The 19,135-nt window shown below is 37.8% G+C and overlaps 1 protein-coding gene across 3 annotated transcripts in view; it reads left to right on the top strand.

Annotated features, from left to right (window-relative positions):
• Window positions 1-19,135, top strand: part of GABRG3 (gamma-aminobutyric acid type A receptor subunit gamma3) — a 515,770-nt gene that overhangs the window by 411,948 nt on the left and 84,687 nt on the right. For 2 of the 3 annotated variants that reach the window (XM_075200111.1, XM_075200109.1), the window contains exon 6: window positions 15,426-15,578. In XM_075200111.1, the coding sequence (XP_075056212.1) occupies window positions 15,426-15,578 (153 nt within the window). The remainder of the gene's footprint in view (window positions 1-15,425; window positions 15,579-19,135) is intronic. The other variant, XM_075200110.1, reaches the window with a different exon arrangement.

Here is a 19,135-nt window from a genome sequence, read left to right as displayed (position 1 = left end):
TTGACATTCCATAAGCTTCCTAAGTGCTCCTAGAGATAATTTGTTCGAAGAACTAGCTTGAGATAATGCATGCTTGGCTAGTCTCTCTGTCTGTCTGTCTGTCTGTGTGTGTGTGTGTGTGTGTGTGTATGTTAGGGAATTTAGAATGTACTAGTAGGTTAATTGGCTGCTATCACAATTGACCCTTGTCTCTCTCTCTGTCTCTCTGTCTGTCTGTCTGTGTGTGTGTATGTTAGGGAATTTAGACTGTAAGCTCCAATGGGGTAGGGACTGATGAGAATGAGTTCTCTGTTCAGCGCTGCGGAATCAGTGGCGCTATATAAATAAATGGTGATGATGATGATATAGGGCAGCACGGTGGCTAAGTGATTAGCACTTCTGCCTTACAGCACTGGGGTCATTAGTTCAATTCCCGACCATGGCCTTATCTATGAGGAGTTTGTATGTTCTCCCTGTGTTTGAGTGGGTTTCCTCCTGGTGCTCCGGTTTCCTCCCACACTCCAAAAACATACTAGTAGGTTAATTGGCTGCTATCAAAATTGACCCTAGTCTCTCTCTCTCTGTCTGTCTGTGTGTATGATAGGGAATTTAGAATGTACTAGTTGGTTAATTGGCTGCTATCAAAATGGACCCTAGTCTCTTTCACTGTCTGTCTGTCTGTGTTAGGGAATTTAGACTGTAAGCCCCAATGAGGCAGAGACTGATGTGAGTGAGTTCTCTGTACAGTGCTGCGGAATTAGGGCGCTATATAAAAAAATGGTAATAATAATAATAATGGCATGTTTTCCTGCTGAAATTAGCCATTAGATGATGGGTAGACTGTAGTCAAAAAGGGTAACACATAGTCAGCAATATTTCTCAGGTATTTAAACATTGCTCAATTGGTATTCAGGGGCTGAATTTGTGCCAAAAAAAACATTTCCTGCACCATTACACCTCCTCCACCAGCCTGTACCATTTACCCAAAGCAGTATGGATCCATATATTCATGTTCTTTACAACAACTTCTGACCCTACCATATGAAATCAAGATTCATCAGACCAAGCAACATTTTTCCAATCCTCAACTGTTCAGCTTTGCTGATGCTGTGTCCAATATAGTCCCAGTTTCCTGTTCTTAGCTTACAGGAACAGAACCTGGTACGGTTTTCTGCTGCTGTAATCCATCCATTTAGAATTGTATGGTTATTTAAATTACTATTGCTTTCCTGTCAGCTTGTCAAGTCATTCTTTTCTCACCTCTCTCAGGTGTTTTTGCCCACAGAACTGCTGCTCACCGGTTATGTTTTCATTTGTATTCCATTCTCTGTAAACTGCAGAGACTGTTATGTGCAAAAATCCCAGGAGATCAGCAGTATCTTAAATACTCAAACCGCTCTGTTTGGCATCAACAGTCACTCCACGGTCAAAGGCACTTAGATCACATTACTCCCCCATTCTGGTGTTTGGTCTGGACAACAACTAAACCTCTTGACTATGTCTGCTTTCTTTTATGCAATGAGTTGCTGCCACAAAATTTACTTATTAGATATCTGCATTAATGAGCAGTTGTATGTGTGTGCCTAATAAAGTGGCCAATGAAAGTATGTGTGTAATTAAAAACGTACCAATGTCTACAGTTTGTCTGCGCTACTTTGTAGCATTTGCAAGGCAGAGTGCCAAATTCAGGCTAGTATAAATCATTCTGACATGTTTTAGCATTCAGTGACTGTTTTGACAGGTGTTATCTACTTGATGGTATTCTTACTAGGTGTAGTCATTTTGAAGGAGAATATTCTTTATTAGTAATGCAGTTTCACAAATTTTAACAAATGAACAAAGAATACAAGGTGTTAGTGTAAAACAAAATAATTTACTGTGGCAAAAAGGTCAGTTTGCCACACACTGTTAAGGGAAAGACTAATACTTTCTCTGGGAGCTTGTAGGCTCATGCTGCAGACAGGGTTAATTCTCTACACTTCGCTACACGCAGAACACAAGTTCACAGGTGGTGCACATGGGTGGGATTGATTTCTGGTTTAGGTAGTTAGTGCTGGGGAGGAAGCATAATTAGCTGGGCTTGTGTTGAGGGCAGGGCCACCAACGGCAGACAGTGGCCGGTGACTAGTGAGGTGACCAAGTGTCTAGCTAGAAGCAGGATCACAGGAAATTGTGAATACTTTATTGCTGGAACTACACCTATTGCTGACTGTGACATCCTGATATCTCTGAATAAATTGCAGCAAAGTGGTTCAGCAAACCTGTGTGAGCATCCTATGTTTGTTGTACTTGTCACAAAATACTTACAGTGTATTAAATATTGTAAGAAAAATGTGTCAATGGGACGGATTCAATTTCGGATGTAATTTAATTTTACCTGTTTTATCGTGCGTGAAAAAGCTCTGCTGATATGTAATTGTCTGTTTATTACTGTGATTTATGTGTTTTATTTCAAGTAAATCATTGTTACTTAATTGATAATTGGACTTAGTGTTTTCTAATAATATATTTGTTTGCTATCTATATAGAGTTAAGAAGCAGGCCCTCTTGTACCTTTTAGTACGAGTCAGAACGGGACTTGCGCCAATGAACGCAATTGCATGCAATTTATGTCCCAATGCAACTGACGCTTACAACTGCCTGCAACTTGAATGGCGGAATGGGGTGGTAGCGATGGGTGGACATATGCAATGTACACTAAAGGTGTGCCGACGGCGTGCCTACGCTGATGCAGCAATTTAAGTTCGGGGCATCTCTTAAGTATGCGTATCTTGAGATTCACTTGTATTTGAATACGGGCGTCCAGGCGTACAAGTTACATGTATCGTTTTTAAACACAAGTTGCGTTCACATTGCGTTCGAAGAAAAATCAAGCCCAATATATCCAAAATATTAATATTGAATAATTTTATATACGGTACTGTATGATCGTTTATTCCAGGATTCATAATACTATTTATGTTGCTTATAAATCAAATCTAACATAGAGATAAGTGAAATAAATTTTACAATTTGTCTGTACAGTAACTTTTGAAATATGACTACAGTTAAGTTTATCATGTGCTGTAGATTGTAATATTATGGCTATTTTGTGCTGAAATTAATAAAAAACAAAAGGAAATACCACATTTTGATGACAAGTCATTCATTAAAAGTATAGAAAAACGTTATACTTATCTGTTTGTAGCTGTGGAGCTGGTTTAAGTGGCCATGGTGTATTTACTCAGGAGTTGTGGTCCATAGATGCTGTGCATAGAGGCGCAGTTGTGGTTAGTGGAAGGTGGATGAGTCAAGGTAAGCGGTCTCTGGTATGGAAAGCTAGGGGCTGCAAGATGCATAAGTATTATAATGAGCATTATTAGAGTTTCAAATATGTTAGCAAAAAAAAATTTAAATATGTTTGTTTTGACCTACAGGTATAGTGTAAACAGTTAGGTTTTGCATTTTGTTTAGAGATGCATCAGGTAGGGTGAAGGGTTTGATTGATGGGGTTAGGAATGGTAGAGTAGGTGTATGGTTTCAGGATATCAGGAGGCAGAATGGTGTAGACAGGCCCGGCGCTCCCATTAGGCAAGGTTAGGACGCCCTCCAGAATGAAAATTACTTTAAAACTGTGCGGCGACCGCTGACCATACCTGTCACGGCCGCCGCACAGCATTCAGATGCAAGGGGGAGGGGGGAAGAGGCTATTGTTCACCACCGCCGCCTCTCTGCTCCGTCTCCTCCCCTCCACTCACTAGTGTCAGTGAGTGGAGGGGAGGAGACGGAGCAGAGAGGCGGCGGTTGTGAGGTAAGGAAAGATGGGGTGAGGAGGGAGGAGGGCGCCATTTTTGCGGGGGGGGGGGGGCGCCGATTTTTTCAAAATGCCTAGGGCGCCATGGACCCTAGCACCGGCCTTGGGTGTAGATACAGTGTGAAGGGGGTAATAATGATATGTGTGGTAGATTAGCAATTGGAAAGGTTAAGTGTAATTTGGGGATAGATGTTTAAAGGTATAGAAAGTAGTTAGAATTAGACATAAAATAACTTTTTCCTAACCTATTGTAATATAAACCACATTTTGGTTTATTAAGTATTATCATTGAACATCCTTATGATAGATCTTTTTAAATTAAATTTACTGACCATAACTTTAGTTATGCTAAAAATTTATTGTCAGGTTATTGAGTATCTTACTGACTCTTTACCTGTGACAACTTGCAAAGACAATGCTAAGACCGATGTGGGAATGTCTCCATCACCGTATCCACAGCACTTGTTATGTATTCTGCAGCATTAAGCCTCTTTACCATGTACAATTAATGTGGTTACAAATTAAACACATAGACAAGTATCTAAAAAAAAGCAGGAGATCGGCAAACTCACAATCTATACATTAGGGCAAAAAGATTTTGCAAGGGCCAGAGGTGCTCAGCTGCAAACAGATTCCTTGTATTTAATATATGGGAAACATGGTAGTTTGCAGAGCTGGATGACACTGGGGAATAGAACAGTTGTTAATTCCTTTCATACAGTCAGGTAGGGCATTGGATTAGAGTACAGAGTTCCCTGCAGCTATTAACGAAATCTAATAATCAATCTAACAATGCTTAAACAATGAAAAGCTTAAACAATGTAAAGCTTAAACAATGAAACATAAATATACTGCAGATATACAGTATAATAATTAATTACATCTAAGTATGCTGCAGAATAGCAATGTAATATACAGAAGATACTTTATATGAGTTGACACAATCACACACTTGTAAAGGTGTATAGAATACTTGCAGAAACTTAGAATATATTCAATATCCAATTCTGAACTGTGATTTTATATATTCTCTAGAGATAATCTATAATTTATTAAGAATAGAGAAATACCAAGTTATTGAAGAAAAATACACAGAATGTTAATCAGCAAATATATAGGAAAAGATTAATAATATATAGAGCAGTGGAATTAAGTGGTTTTCTAAATACATTCATTATGTTTGTCTGTATTGAAATGTAGCACCATTGATATGTAGAAGAATACAAAATAAATACAAAGTCTCTTTGTAACAATACTAGAGATTATCCTTTCTGTTGCACATATGGATATTAACAATACTACTGGGACAACCAGCCTGCTAAAGTGGAAGGAATGACTAGCTCATTAGGGATTTGACACTGTCAGGAAACCCACACAGAACTAAAAATACTATGAGAAATGTGAATGTGGAGAGGGGAGAATTAAACCTGTGGAAATGATCATTCACCTTAATATACAATAGTAAGGTACCAGGAGACATTTTATCAAGCTGATGTATGAAAACATATATACATCAAGTTACTCAAATATAGTCAAATAAATAACTGTTAGTTCTTAGCAACAAACAAATCAATTTTGAATAGAAAACCATGAGGATACTAACAACATCCCACTAATGTAAGCAGTTCTAAATAATATTTTGATAACTGTAGAGAGAATATAAGCCATAGATAATGAAATTACATGAGGTTGATGATTGAAAGGTGATATAATGAGATATCTCAGTATGATAATAAATGCTATACTATAACAAAATTTAAATATTGCTAAGAAATACAGTGGTAAGCTGAGAGAAAATGAAAGCTATCCAGGTATTTTAGTATACAAGGATTACATTATTCTAAGTAACTACGCATGCCATAACATCCTTATATTTTAAAACACTACTTACTTTGCAACAATACATACTTTTAATATTATTTTTTCAAGAAAAACTTTTTAAGATGACCCAAACCAAGATTGTGGGCCAGAGGCAGAGTTGACTGTACCTTGGACTGAATTTTCAAATAAAAAAATTGAGCATATTTCAGCCCATATGTTGGGTTGCATTCATCTTACAATGTATCTAGCTCTACATCTGTAGGATATATGCCAGGTTTACAGCAGGTGTACTTACACTCATATGCACAGAACTACCTTGTAATCCCAATAAAACTTTGCAAACATTGGTTTTCATAGGGAAAACACATTTGCTATTAGACTTTATATATTAGTGCAGACATAACCTTCCCGAAATATGTGTAATCCCCAAGTTGTGCCCCTACAAAAGTATAACTATTTTCTTTTCCTTTTTGTACGGTGTAGTATATGTTATTCAAGAGAGCACCCAGGAGTAAAACAGTCATTTTTTAAAATGATAACACTATTTCACAATAAGGGACAAGTTAGTAACCTTGCAATACCAACCTTTGTGGTAAGTCTATACCTTCTCTTGATTATTTAACACCTTACTGAACAGCATAACACACAGTGAAATACATTAAATAATAATAAATAATGGCCAAAATGCATCTCACTACTCTGGAGCTCCAAAAGCTGCTTTGTTGTTCCAATTCTAGCTGCAAGCAGTGATCAAGCTACAATGTCACCCTGCTTTTGGTGAGCACAAAGAAAGTAAGATCAATGGATCCGGAGAATGTTCAGCAATACAATTGGCCAACCCTACCTGTAAAGTCCGAGTCTAATTAAATGATCAATACATGATGATTGAATGGAGTGCAGCAGGATCTGTAATCCCTAGTCAGTGCTGTCATCCAAGAATCCAGTTTATCAGCTATCATCTTTTAAAACCTCACTGATTCCTACACTGGTGAGTGCCAGATATAAGGGAGGAGTCACACTTTGGACTCTTAGGATTGGTGACCCCTCTATCCTAAATTTTTTTCCAGTGTTTGGTTACTGCACTAGTTACTCTTGAACTGGAGTCGGAAGATAAGGAGCTTGATCCACAAAGATACCCAATAAAGATGAGTAGTTCAGTGCTGTTTGGGCTCTTAACAATGCTCTGGCACTTATATAGTAAACTCTGTAATTGGGGCTAACTGATAAGCCAGGTAAGGTAATTAATATGTGCTATTTGTACAAAAATATGATCTAATTTGGGGAAATAATGTGTGGTATGTCACCTTGTTATGGGGATTATCAATTCATGTATTAGTAAATGCTCACAATGCAAGAATTTCTAGACATTATTTCAGTTATTCCTGTCTAGGACACAAGGACACAATATCGTGACATTATACCCCCACTATGGCAATGTGTCCCAAAATGTAGCAATGAATGATGGAAAATCTTGTAAGAGGTTAATAAACTGTAATTTCACTTTCTATAATATACCCTGCATGACTTAAAAATCTGTGTGAGATGAGGAAGGTTCACAAGGTCTATATTTTCATATTTGATCAACTGAATATTCCTTAATCCGTCTGTGAAATAGTATTTAATTGTTTGCAAGACTGGAAGACATAGTATCTCATTTCTTTTGATCCTGTCTATTGTGACATAGTTTGACTTTTTGCTGACTTGCTGCATTATTATGAAGTTAACTAAGTTACCAAGACACATTTACAAAGTTAAATACTTTTTGAATAAAAGAAGCTTCCAACTCTCAGGGTAGATTCCTATGAGAACTCTAATGGAACATCTGTGCTATCAATTGTGACATCTACAGTAAAAGTGTACTGACTGTAAAGGTGTCTCTATAGCAATTTTGTGTCAATCAATGCTGGCAAGTCTTGTAGTAATAAAATAAGCTGCTATTACCACAATTGTGGGAAGATTATGAGAGCTGACCAGTCTCTGAAAAAGTGAAGCTTTTAATGATTCTCCCTGTCATGAGTAGAGGTAGACACTGCATTTAGTGTATGAGGTTTAAGCTGGGCACACAGTACAGAAACTTACTGCAGATGCGATTTCTGTAACAATTTTACCAACGACTGAAAGTCCCCATGAAATTTCACCTTCTCCCCAGGAAGAACCAGCCCGGTGCTAATTGCACTAGCGCTATTCCCATACTCCTGGGCAGATGGTGTGGGATATTAAGTGAAAACAAAGAGTTAAATTAGCATATTTTTCCCATGGTGAATTACACCCCCACACAACCTCTTTGACCATCGTTATTTCTTCATCTAATTCTGGCACAACTGGCATCTTCTTGTAACAGTCCAAGGGGTATATTTACTAAACGGCGGGTTTGAAAAAGTGGAGGTGTTGCCTATAGCAACCAATCAGATTCTAGCTGTTATTTATTTAGTGCATTCTACAGAATGACAGCTAGAACCTGATTGGTTGCTATAGGCAACATCTCTACTTTTTCAAACCCGCAGTTTAGTAAATCTAGCCCCAAGTCTTCCCAAAATGCAAAAAAAAACCTCAAAAACTCTCATAGGCAATGCATGACTAGCTCGTCAGAAATGAGCTCTTATTGCAGTGCAGTCCTATTTATAACTGGGGATTTCCTACATTAAGAGCATGGAAAATTAGTTAGTTTAACATTTCACTGCATCAGTTGGCTGAGTAACTAGTCATTGCCAGGCTCTATGTTATCCCAACTATCTCACTCTCAAAACAAAATTTGTATTATGTAGGTTTCTCTCTCTCATCCACAGGTACATTAGGAATTTTGATTATGTTGTATTTAAGGTTAGTTATTTATAGTTAGGTCCTCTTTAGTACACTTTAAGGCTCATGTAGTGTTGGATGTACATTTTTTGCGTAAAATACACATTTCCACACTAGGTATGTGCAGATTGTGGTAATATAGCTGGGCAGTTCACACTGTAACAGGGAAAATCACAGTATGATGGCCCCCTGTACTATTGTACAGTATTATTGGCCCCCTGTAACACAGCCCCAGCCTGATCTTCATGGGGCTGCATTTTCTAGGGGAATCAGGCCCAGTAAAAAATGTGGGCCCCACACCCCCTACTCTCCAAATGATCTGTGGTTGGGTTTGGCATACCTCCCAGATGGAGCACATCACCAGTGTGCTAAGGGGCTTCTCCGTGTCTTTTCACAAGGTCTGGTCTCCCTGGGCTACATACAATAATCAACCCCTGCTTCAATTCTAGCAGAGACTGGTCCTTTATTGGTACTAACAGATTTGACTACTCCTTCTTGTTAAAGGCGTGAACTCCTTCTCCCTTTCCCCAGTCCTTCTAATTCTATTTTCTCCCTTCCATCTAACCCTTCACCATTCCTTATTCCCCCTTCTTATTTTTTTTCTTTCTTTTTTCTCTCTCAATTGTTTATATAGTTCAAAAATAAAAACAACATCTTCATGGCACTAGGTTAACACGCAATTACATTTTTTATGTAAAAGCACTGTGTTGTATGTCATGTTAATTTATATGTATACACTGTCTCGCTAATGTACCTTTCAAGAATTTTTGTAACATTGTTCAAGATAAGATGTTATTAATAAAATGTATTTAAAAAGCAAACAAATGTGAGCCCAGACCCCAAAGGAACAAAACCCCTAACTAAAAGCACTGAGGCTTCTCACAGCACCCCTGCCAATGGGTGTATGATGGGTGTTGGTGTATTAAAGAGTTAATGTCTGAAAATAGCATTTTGGCATGTGCCACTACTGGTCCCAACCAGTCCTGGCAGCCATAATCTACTTGGTTATGCTGGGACCTGTACTGCCACGTAGAAAAATGCTGTTAAAGAAAAATAAAACCACTGGAGAAAAATCTTTTATTTAAACAAAGACTCCCCCAACCTCTAGTTCAACAATGTATTATTTACACAAATCCACAAGGACCCTCTTCTTTCTTGCATATTTTAATTTAAATGTTAGAAAAGCATATTTACAAAACAGACTTGCTTTCTGATACTGACAAGCTTAATAGTTAGTAGTGTATATACCCCATCTGGTATCAAGTCACAATGAACTACACTAATAAAAGTTATTAATTGATAAAATTATTTTTTTATTCTAATGATGCAAGTCATTATCTTCAACTTGATGATGATGACTGGCATCTGTACCGTATCATGATATGCTTTAAACATACCTTTATACAGCAGAAGCATTTAGCATAGTATGCGGAGTCACATGTATGTTAAGATATGTGCAAATTAGAATAAACATATATGGAGTGAACTTTTCACACACATTTTCATCCATGTGTCTGTCTGTCTTCCCCTCCCTTTAGATTGTTCGCTCCTTTGAGCAGGGCTCTCCTACCTTCTGTTTCCATCACTTTTAACTGCGCTCTCCAGCTACTCAGCTCGCCTCCTCTCAGTCCCTCTGCCCTCTGTCTCCTCTCGCTTCTCTCCGCTCCCCTCAGTGACTCTCAACCTGTCATCCATGCCCACCCTCTTGGGCCATAGTTACCTGCCTGTACTCACTTTTCCCCTCCCTCCCTCTCTTTCATGCTGTGCCTGAGCCCCCAGAGTTATAGTGCTTACTGTTACTTGTACTGTGCTGTTTCCCCTTGTACTGTGCCATTGTTTGTCCTTGTACAGCGCTACGGATACTTTGTGGCGCCCTATAAATAAAAATTAATAATAATAATAATAATAATAATAACATTTTACGCCTGCATTTTTTACATAAAATAGGTAAACCTCTACATGAAACACTTTATCGACAGTACTTTTATATTTTCTCCTTCCCATTGCAACTTAAAACCTGTAAAGGGCTTTATGGCCAAATTGTACTTATACTCTTACTATAAACTACTTTCCTTCAGAAATTGATTACTTTATTATTCAGTACTGACTACTGTGTCATGAAGCTTTATAGCAACCTTGATTTGTCATTTAAGGAATTTTAAAATGTATTGAAATATATTCTCAAGATGAAAACTCAATTTGTTGTTTTCACATACAATTGTCTGATAGTAGCTGAAAGGTATAATCCAGCACACCATGATATATAATTTTGGTACCTGAGCAATGTAATACACCTATACATAAGTAAGAATCAGATCAAACAGCTTTTAAAATATATCAGTGGACATTTGTTGTGAAAATTGTATATGGATGGATAATTTATGAAATGAGGGTGCTTCACAAAAATATACACAGATCCTTGTGTTATTGTACCTGCTTTTGCACATAGATATGTACCCATATATCTCGCTGTCTAGTTTATATAGGTGAAAAAACAGCTCCCTACTGGCTTTACACTCTACTTGATACATGGATACCAATACTGGACAAGCTACTTACACATTTGAAATGGGGGAAATTGAATTTAGGGCAGCACGGTGGCTCAGTGGTTAGCACTTCTGCCTCACAGTACTGGGGTCATGAGTTCAATTCCCGACCATGGCCTTATCTGTGAAGAGTTTGTATGCTCTCTCCGTGTTTGCGTGGGTTTCCTCCGGATGCTCCGGTTTCCTCCCACACTCCAAAAACATACTGGTATGTTAATTGGCTGCTATCAAAATTGACCCTAGTCTCTGTCTCTCTCTGTCTGTCTGTGAGTGTATGTTAGGGAATTTAGATTGTGAGCTCCAATGGGGCAGGGAATTATGTGAGTGAGTTCTCTGTACAGCGCTGCGGAATCAGTGGTGCTATATAAATAAATGGTGATGATGGGATGACAACTTTAATAGAAGGAATGGCTGCTAAAATATTGACATAAGAATATATAATACATAAAGCATGAGGTAGATTAGCAAATATAGGGGATTTAACTTAGTCCAGCGATCAGATATTATCTTTATACCATGTAACTAGAGATGCTTTTCTAAAGTTTAAAAATTTTAGATAAATTTTCCAAATTGAGCTAAATTTGAGAAAGTCGAACAGGTTTGGCCATATTCATGTGGTTTCACAGATTATCGAGCTGTTCCGCATTTGCAAATGTGTGAACTTGCTTTTAAGCTAAAATGTAAACATCTTCATTGTTTCTAATTGCATATGGAGGACCTCAAACGGCAAATGACGAACCTTGGACAGCGAAGTTTGATTTTATCGAATGTTAAAATATTTTTTTGGTTAATAAAAAATGTTATATAAATAGTGTTTTATATAAATAGTGTTTAAAACAAGTTAAAACACTAATGATAGTGTAAATGGAGAACGTGGCTAGCGTGAACATCAAACCTCAAATGCAAAAGGCCAACCTCACAGGTGGTCAGCAAACCTTGAGCGCAATTTTCAAACTAAAAATTTCAAACCACAAATTTGAATAAGGGTGTATTGGCGACTGTACCACAAACATATCCATGGCCATCAAACTAGGGAAATTTAAACAAATTTCGAAGTGGTTTAAAATTTTCAAGCATCTTTAAGTGTAACAATCTATGGGAGACAGAGGGCTTTCTGTGCCTCTGGTTATGGCTCCTTTGGGGAGTGAAGGTCAGTGGCCCTTCTAGTTGTCACTAAATGGTCCCAGAAATGGAACTTGGACTTTACTGTAGAAGGTGCACATGACTTGGCCTCCAAAGAGGCCTTAACAAGTACAAGACAAATGGTGACCTTTTAAACAAGCAACTATGCTACATAATTACAGGCATGGGCTTGCATAACAAAAATGGTGCCAATTGTTAAAGCGTGTACACAAAGAAGTACACATAGTTACACATATGTAAATAGACACAGCCATTGTACTAATGCCAACAGAAGATGTGTCATAGAACTATGCACGCACACCTGGAAGATGTAGACTGAAATCAAAACAGAATGCTGTGATTTACAGGCACTGTTAATGAGAGCATATCAAAAGTAATTTTATATATATATATATATATATATATATATATATATATATATATATGTATATATATATATATACATATATATATATATATAGATATATATCTCCAGAGACATACAGAAGTCACTACATAGATGGCAATACAGAGTAAGAACAAGAGAAACCACCTGCAATGTGGGAATGGGTCGGGAGCTGGACCAGGGAATAACCATCATGATTGTAGTGAGTGTCAGGCTCAACTGTAGTAAATAGTGTCCCTGATTGCAGGACCAGCTGCAGAGTTGTTGAAAGTACTTGCACAACATAGCAACTGCTGCAAGAAGAATCACAGGATCCTGACACTGCATTTACTGCCAATTTCTGTTGCTTGTCTGTTTCTAGTGGTTTCTCACTAAATCAAACTTTCTATTCTCCATCCAACTTAAACCAACATACAACAACTAATTTCTACAATATATCTTATCATTTGGACATTTTCATTTACAACACATTTGAATAAACCAGAAATAGTGCCTCTATCAACAGTCAAACTGTTAGCTCGATTAGCAAGGCTTAGCACATTATAAAATGACATGTTGCCTTAGCATTTCAGTTCACACATTATTTCTTCATTAAGTCCATTTGAGTACTTTTGTCTTGAAAATAAATAGTGTTTTCCCTTACTGCATCAGCAAAGAAATTACACTATGAAGTGTTTCTAATAAATACTTAATCTTGTGCCAGTATATTTTTAAACACAAACTTAAATTAGTCTATGTAAATGTTGCCTGTCATTTCAAATCTTAAATAATTCCTCTGGGAAATCATAAGTGAAGAAACAATTTTAGTCTTAAGTTGGCACTAAATGTACCAAACAAGGTTTTCTATGCAACTCGCGGCACAGGACATTAAGGAATATTTTAGCTTTTCACAGAGGCAGATGCAAACCCAAGGCTTCAAAACTTTACAAGGTTGTGGAAAATTTGCTTTTGCTGTTAACGCTGTTTTAATGAAAACTTAATTTTCAATTTGAACAGGAAATCTTTCTAGAATCTTAATTTAGTTCAAAAATCTTTCTATTCCTAGTAGACAATGTAATAAATACTGTATTTTTAGCAGGACAACTATTTAATAGGAATACTTAGATGCAATGATTGAATGTCAAGTGAGATGAGAAAATTCATTGTAGCAGGAACAAGTACATGATTTTCTTTCACTAATGAGATATCTTTTTTTAGAACATGCTTGGAAGTAAATATTGTTTGCCTAAAAGTTGCAATAACGGTAATTAAAAAATCTTACACACTGTATTTTGCTAATGTGTGAAGATTAAACAGATAGAATCTTACAATCTTGACAAATGCATTCTTACATCTAATGGAAAACATTTCTCAGTGTAGTCACTGTACCTAGGTTAAGATTCCCATGTGTCCTGTTTTCTCCCCAGGACAGTCCTTTCAATCTAGACTTCTCATGTACTGTACACAAATAAACAGGGTGATAGTTTTCTATAACTGTTTTTAGACCCTTTAAATCTGTGTTGGATTTAATTAAAACATCTTAGATTGCAAGGGTGTATTGGTTCTTCAATTGGAAGTGTTTGTAGTACTAATGTAAGTGTGATCCACTTGTAAAGTGTACCTATTACCTAGTGACAGTGGAGGCAGCGATATTTTGTGCAAAATCAGTTTTCCCATAAATGCATCAATTTAGTGAGATCCATAATTCCTAGTGATTTAATAGACTCAATGTTGGTTATGCCCACAAAATGGCAATCTCCATTGCGTGAAGGCAAATTGTGTGCTTTAATTTGTGTTTTAATTATGTTCAATATATGTGTGTTCCACATACAGCATAAATAATTAACATTGTGGTGCTTTTGAAAGCGTCAACTTTGTGAACATAGTCATACATTTAACATGATTTTACTTATTTTATCCTAATAAAGCACAGAATTAGTGTTTAAAGGTCAACAATAAAATGTAGATGTGCATGTAGATTTGGCTTATACTGTTGCTCCACTTTAAATAAACAGTTACATTTCACAATGTTTTATCACGATTTCAATCTTCCAATGCTTTATTATTGCAAATTCGGGTGCACAAGCATCCTAATTTCTGTGAAAATAAGAATTCTGGGATAAAGATTCCAAGCTACAAAGAAATTGCTAGTTTGGAAAACTATATCTGTGGGAGGTCTGCACTCATTTAAATATACTTTTTTGTCCTACATATTGCCATAAAATACTGTACAAAGCTGTGCCTCACTTCCACTGATACATTTTTTGTACAATATAGTATATAACCTATGGTACAATTTTCAAATTGTAGTGTGCAGAAACCTTTTTAATTATTATGGTTTTGGAAGTACTATATTGGTCCTATGGTGGTAGAATATATAGAGATTAAGCAATCTGGGCAATTGCAAGTTGAGTGAAGAAGACAAGAAGTAGTCTACTTTGAAGATATGGGAGTGTGAAGATTATAGCAGGTCAACAGAGTGTTGTTGGAGAGTATGACATAACTGTTATACAGTTTGTTTATAATAAGAAATAATAATCTGTCTGTAGTGTTAAAGTAAGTTGCAGTAGTTGAAAGGAACAGATTTGTTTCACAAAGTGTGTTGATCTTGATTACTGTATGTATCTATATTAATCCAGATCAACTAATACTGGAGTGTAAAAGACACTATACAAGGTACTGTAATTATTAATATTGAACATGCAGATGCTGTTGAATTAGAGGGGCAGTGCATTTTTCTCAAAACATAATGTGGCTATGGATATATATTTAATACAAATAAAACTGATTTGTGTCAAAAGTGAAACAAAATTTCTAGTATTCAAAGTAAATTGATGCACAAAGTATGTTTGAATGTATTTACTAAAACATAAACATTTTTGCCTAATGTCCACTTAAATATTATAAACTACACTTTATTATGAACAGTCTTACAAGAACAAAACAGTAGTATGTTATTCACTTGATTGATAAAGTTAAGGTTTTTGTTTAACAGATGGCTACCCAAAGGATGAACTGATCTACAGATGGAGGAAAAATTCAGTAGAAGCAGCAAATCAGAAGTCTTGGAGACTTTATCAATTTGACTTCATGGGCCTCAGGAACACAACTGACATTGTGCAAACATCAGCAGGTAAGAAGTAATTCAACACTAACCTAATCATAATGCAAATTGTTTAAAAACAGGTCTCATGTCACAAGGTACATGGTTTTTGACTCACACTTTCTCACTTAAGACTTGATGCTGATTTGGACATACTCCTGTTTGTGTAATGTAAAGAGTTGCATGCATCTGACACTTGAGGGGACAGAAGAGCTAAGGTCCGGTCTAACATAGTTATGAGTACAATAAGGGTGGGTTCACGCAAATGTTGCCCAGACAGATCAGCAGGTATATGCATATATGCCGTAACTGATGATGATGGTTGCCAGCACTAGCTTCTGATTGGCTGATTGTGAATTTACCTCTGGCGCTTCCTTCATTGATTGTGCACATAACATATTTTTTGTTTTTGTTTTAAAGTCTACTTTCATTCTTAAGATGTATTGTATCTAGTCTAATAGCAAATGTTAACAAACTTTCTTGTGCTATTCATATATGAGGCCCTTTATGTAAGCCTGATGTAAATCTGGCATATATATTACAGGTGCCAGCTGGATGCATCTTGAGATGCATACGACTCAGGATAGCTTTATTAAGCATAAGTTATGCCCAACATGCATTCAACCCGGCATCAGACCCTCACTGTTCAATTGCAGAAACTATGCTGAGTTAATTAATTGATGTAAAAGAAAATACTCTCAATATTAGTAAATGTATTAATGAACAGTTAGTGCCAAAAGAAAATATCTTATTAAAGAGCTTTTAGAACTGCTATTATAAGTCATAACTGATTAACTGATTACTGGCCATGTTACATCCCACCAGTGATACTTTACTAAATATCAGAGACCAACTGATGGACAATGAAACACAATGAGTTAAAAACTCTATGGTGTATTGTGATGAACTGGAAAAGGCAGCTAAGTTGTGACACACTGTTGATGTTGGCTTCCTGGGCTTTGTAATACTGAAAGGAGTTGTCCTTTTTTGTGATGGAAAATGGGGAGGAGGGGACAATGTACTATCCACAGTTCTCTACCAAATCAGGAAACAAGTTTAGAGCCTTCAGCATTAAGCTGGGCAATATTGCATTGTACAATCCCGGAAGTGTAGCTATTTTACTCTCAGTTTTTTCCCATAACAACAGGCTTCCACTGCCTCGATCCCTGTGCCCTTAGTAGCCAAAAGTAATACAATAGAGTATAACAATAGTTAAATATAACAGCACAACAAAAAATTCTAGTTGCTAAGGATATTTGAATAAATTTAAAGTATTTCGAGGTTGCTTAATTTAAAAGTGACAGTTGCCAGTTAAGTGGTTCGCATTGCCTATTGTGTTTTTAATGTTTCTCATTCATGTAATATATTTATATACATGTAATTAGTAGGGTTGAGCGGGCTTGGATTCCCGAAATCCGAACACCCCCGAACAGTGCCGATCTGAGCCCGGATCCGAGCACTGTTCGGGGATTCCTGCCCGACGCAAAACTCAGAACGAGGCAAAACGTCATCATCCCGCTGTCGGATCTCGCGAGATCCGGATTAATATTATTCCCCGCTGCCCACCGCCATCTTCACTCGGGCATTGATTGAAAACAGCTTTCAGACTTTTGCCTTGAAAAAGCCAAGAAGCGTTGGCGTTTTGTTTCACCTATCCTAATTGCCTCTTATTTCAATCAAGAATCGCTCCCCAGTTTTTACTAGGTAGGGTATTTCACATAACCCCAGCGATTCTTGTTACTCAGTTCCGGGGTGTTTACTGATCCTGTAGTATAAGTCCATTCGTACTGCTATATAACTAAGTTCACTGATCCTGCAGTATAAGTCCAGTGGTACTGCTATATAACAAAGTTCACTGATCCTGCAGTATAAGTCCAGTGGTACTGCTATATAACAAAGTTCACTGATCCTGCAGTATAAGTCCAGTGGTACTGCTATATAACAAAGTTCACTGATCCTGCAGTATAAGTCCATTGGTACTGCTATATAACAAAGTTCACTGATCCTGCATTATAAGTCCATTGGTACTGCTATATAACAAAGTTCACTGATCCTGCAGTATAAGTCCATTGGTACTGCTATATAACTAAGTTCACTGATCCTGCAGTATAAGTACAGTGGTACTGCTATATAACTCCAGTCCAGTGGTACTGTCCTGTGCCGCATATCATTTTTAAAGCCTTTGCCGGGTGTGTGTGGTTTAGGGGTACACTCTCTTGTGCTGCATATAATGGAGTACAAAAATTTGGAGGATAAAGTTGGGAAAGATCAAGAACCACTTCCTCCTAATGCTGAAGCTGCTGCCACTAGTCATGAAATAGATGATGAAATGCCATCAACGTTGTCTGCCAAGGCCGATGCCCAATGTCATAGTAGAAGGCATGTAAAATCCAAAAAGCCAAAGATCACTAAAACTATGAAAAAAAAGAAGTTAAAATCATCTGAGGAGAAACGTAAACTTGCCAATATGCCATTTACGACACGGAGTGGCAAGGAACGGCTTAGGCCCTGGCCCGTGTTCATGACTAGTGGTTCAGTTTCACACAACGATCAAAGCCCTCCTCCCCACCTTTAAAAAATTTAAGAGAGTTAAGCTGTCATCAGCAACACAGCAAACAACTCTGCCTTCTAAAGACAAATCCCCAAGGCGAGTCCAAGGGTGTTGGTGGTTGCGAAGCCTGACCTTCCTATCAATGTACGGGAAAAGGTGGCTCCTTCCACCATTTGCAGCACACCCTCTGCATATGCTGGAAGGATCACCCACAGTGCAGTTACAGATTTGGATAATGAAGGTGTCAATGTTGTACACCAGGAGGAGGATATTGATGTAGCTGGCGCTGAGGAGGGACTAGACGAGGAGGATGCTGATGTGGTTTTCTTAAGTGAGGCACCAGGGGGGGAAAAAGTTGTTGTCCATGGGATGAAAAAGCCCATTGTCATGCCTGGCCAGAAGACCAATAAATCCACCTCTTCGGTCTGGAATTATTTCTATCCCAATCCGGACAACAAATGTATTGCCATATGTACCTTATGTAAAGCTGCAATGAGCAGGGGTAAGGATCTTGGCCACCTAGGGACATCCTCCCTTATACGTCACCTGAAGAACCTTCATAAATCTGTGTTTAGTTCAGGAACTGTGGCTAGGACCGTCAGCAGTCCAGGGACACCTAAATCCTTTGGTGCCGTTGTATCCACACCAGCAACACCCTCCTCGTCAATTTCCTCCTCGATCTGGATCGGAGATAGTCCTGCAGGCCATGTCACCAGCATGACTGAGTCCTCTTCAATCTGGGATTCTTCCGGAGGATCCTGCAGTGGTACGCCTACTACTGCTGCTGCTGTTGCTGCTGGGAGTCGGTCATCTTCCCAGAGGGAAAGTCGTAAGACCGCTACGTCTTTCACTAAACAATTGACCGTAAAACAGTCGTTTGCCATGAGCACGAAGTACGACAGCAGTCATCCTATAGCAAAGCGGATAACTGCAGCCTTGACAGCTATGTTGGTGTTAGATGTGCGTCCGGTGTCCGCCATCAGTGGAGTGGGATTTAGAAGGTTGATGGAGGTATTGTGTCCCGGTACCAAATCCC

The sequence above is a fragment of the Mixophyes fleayi genome, chromosome 2 (genome assembly GCF_038048845.1).
Source record: "Mixophyes fleayi isolate aMixFle1 chromosome 2, aMixFle1.hap1, whole genome shotgun sequence".
NCBI lineage: Eukaryota > Metazoa > Chordata > Amphibia > Anura > Limnodynastidae > Mixophyes > Mixophyes fleayi.
The sequence above is the reverse complement of the archived record's forward strand: the minus strand, read 5'-3'. Positions and strand labels throughout refer to the sequence as shown.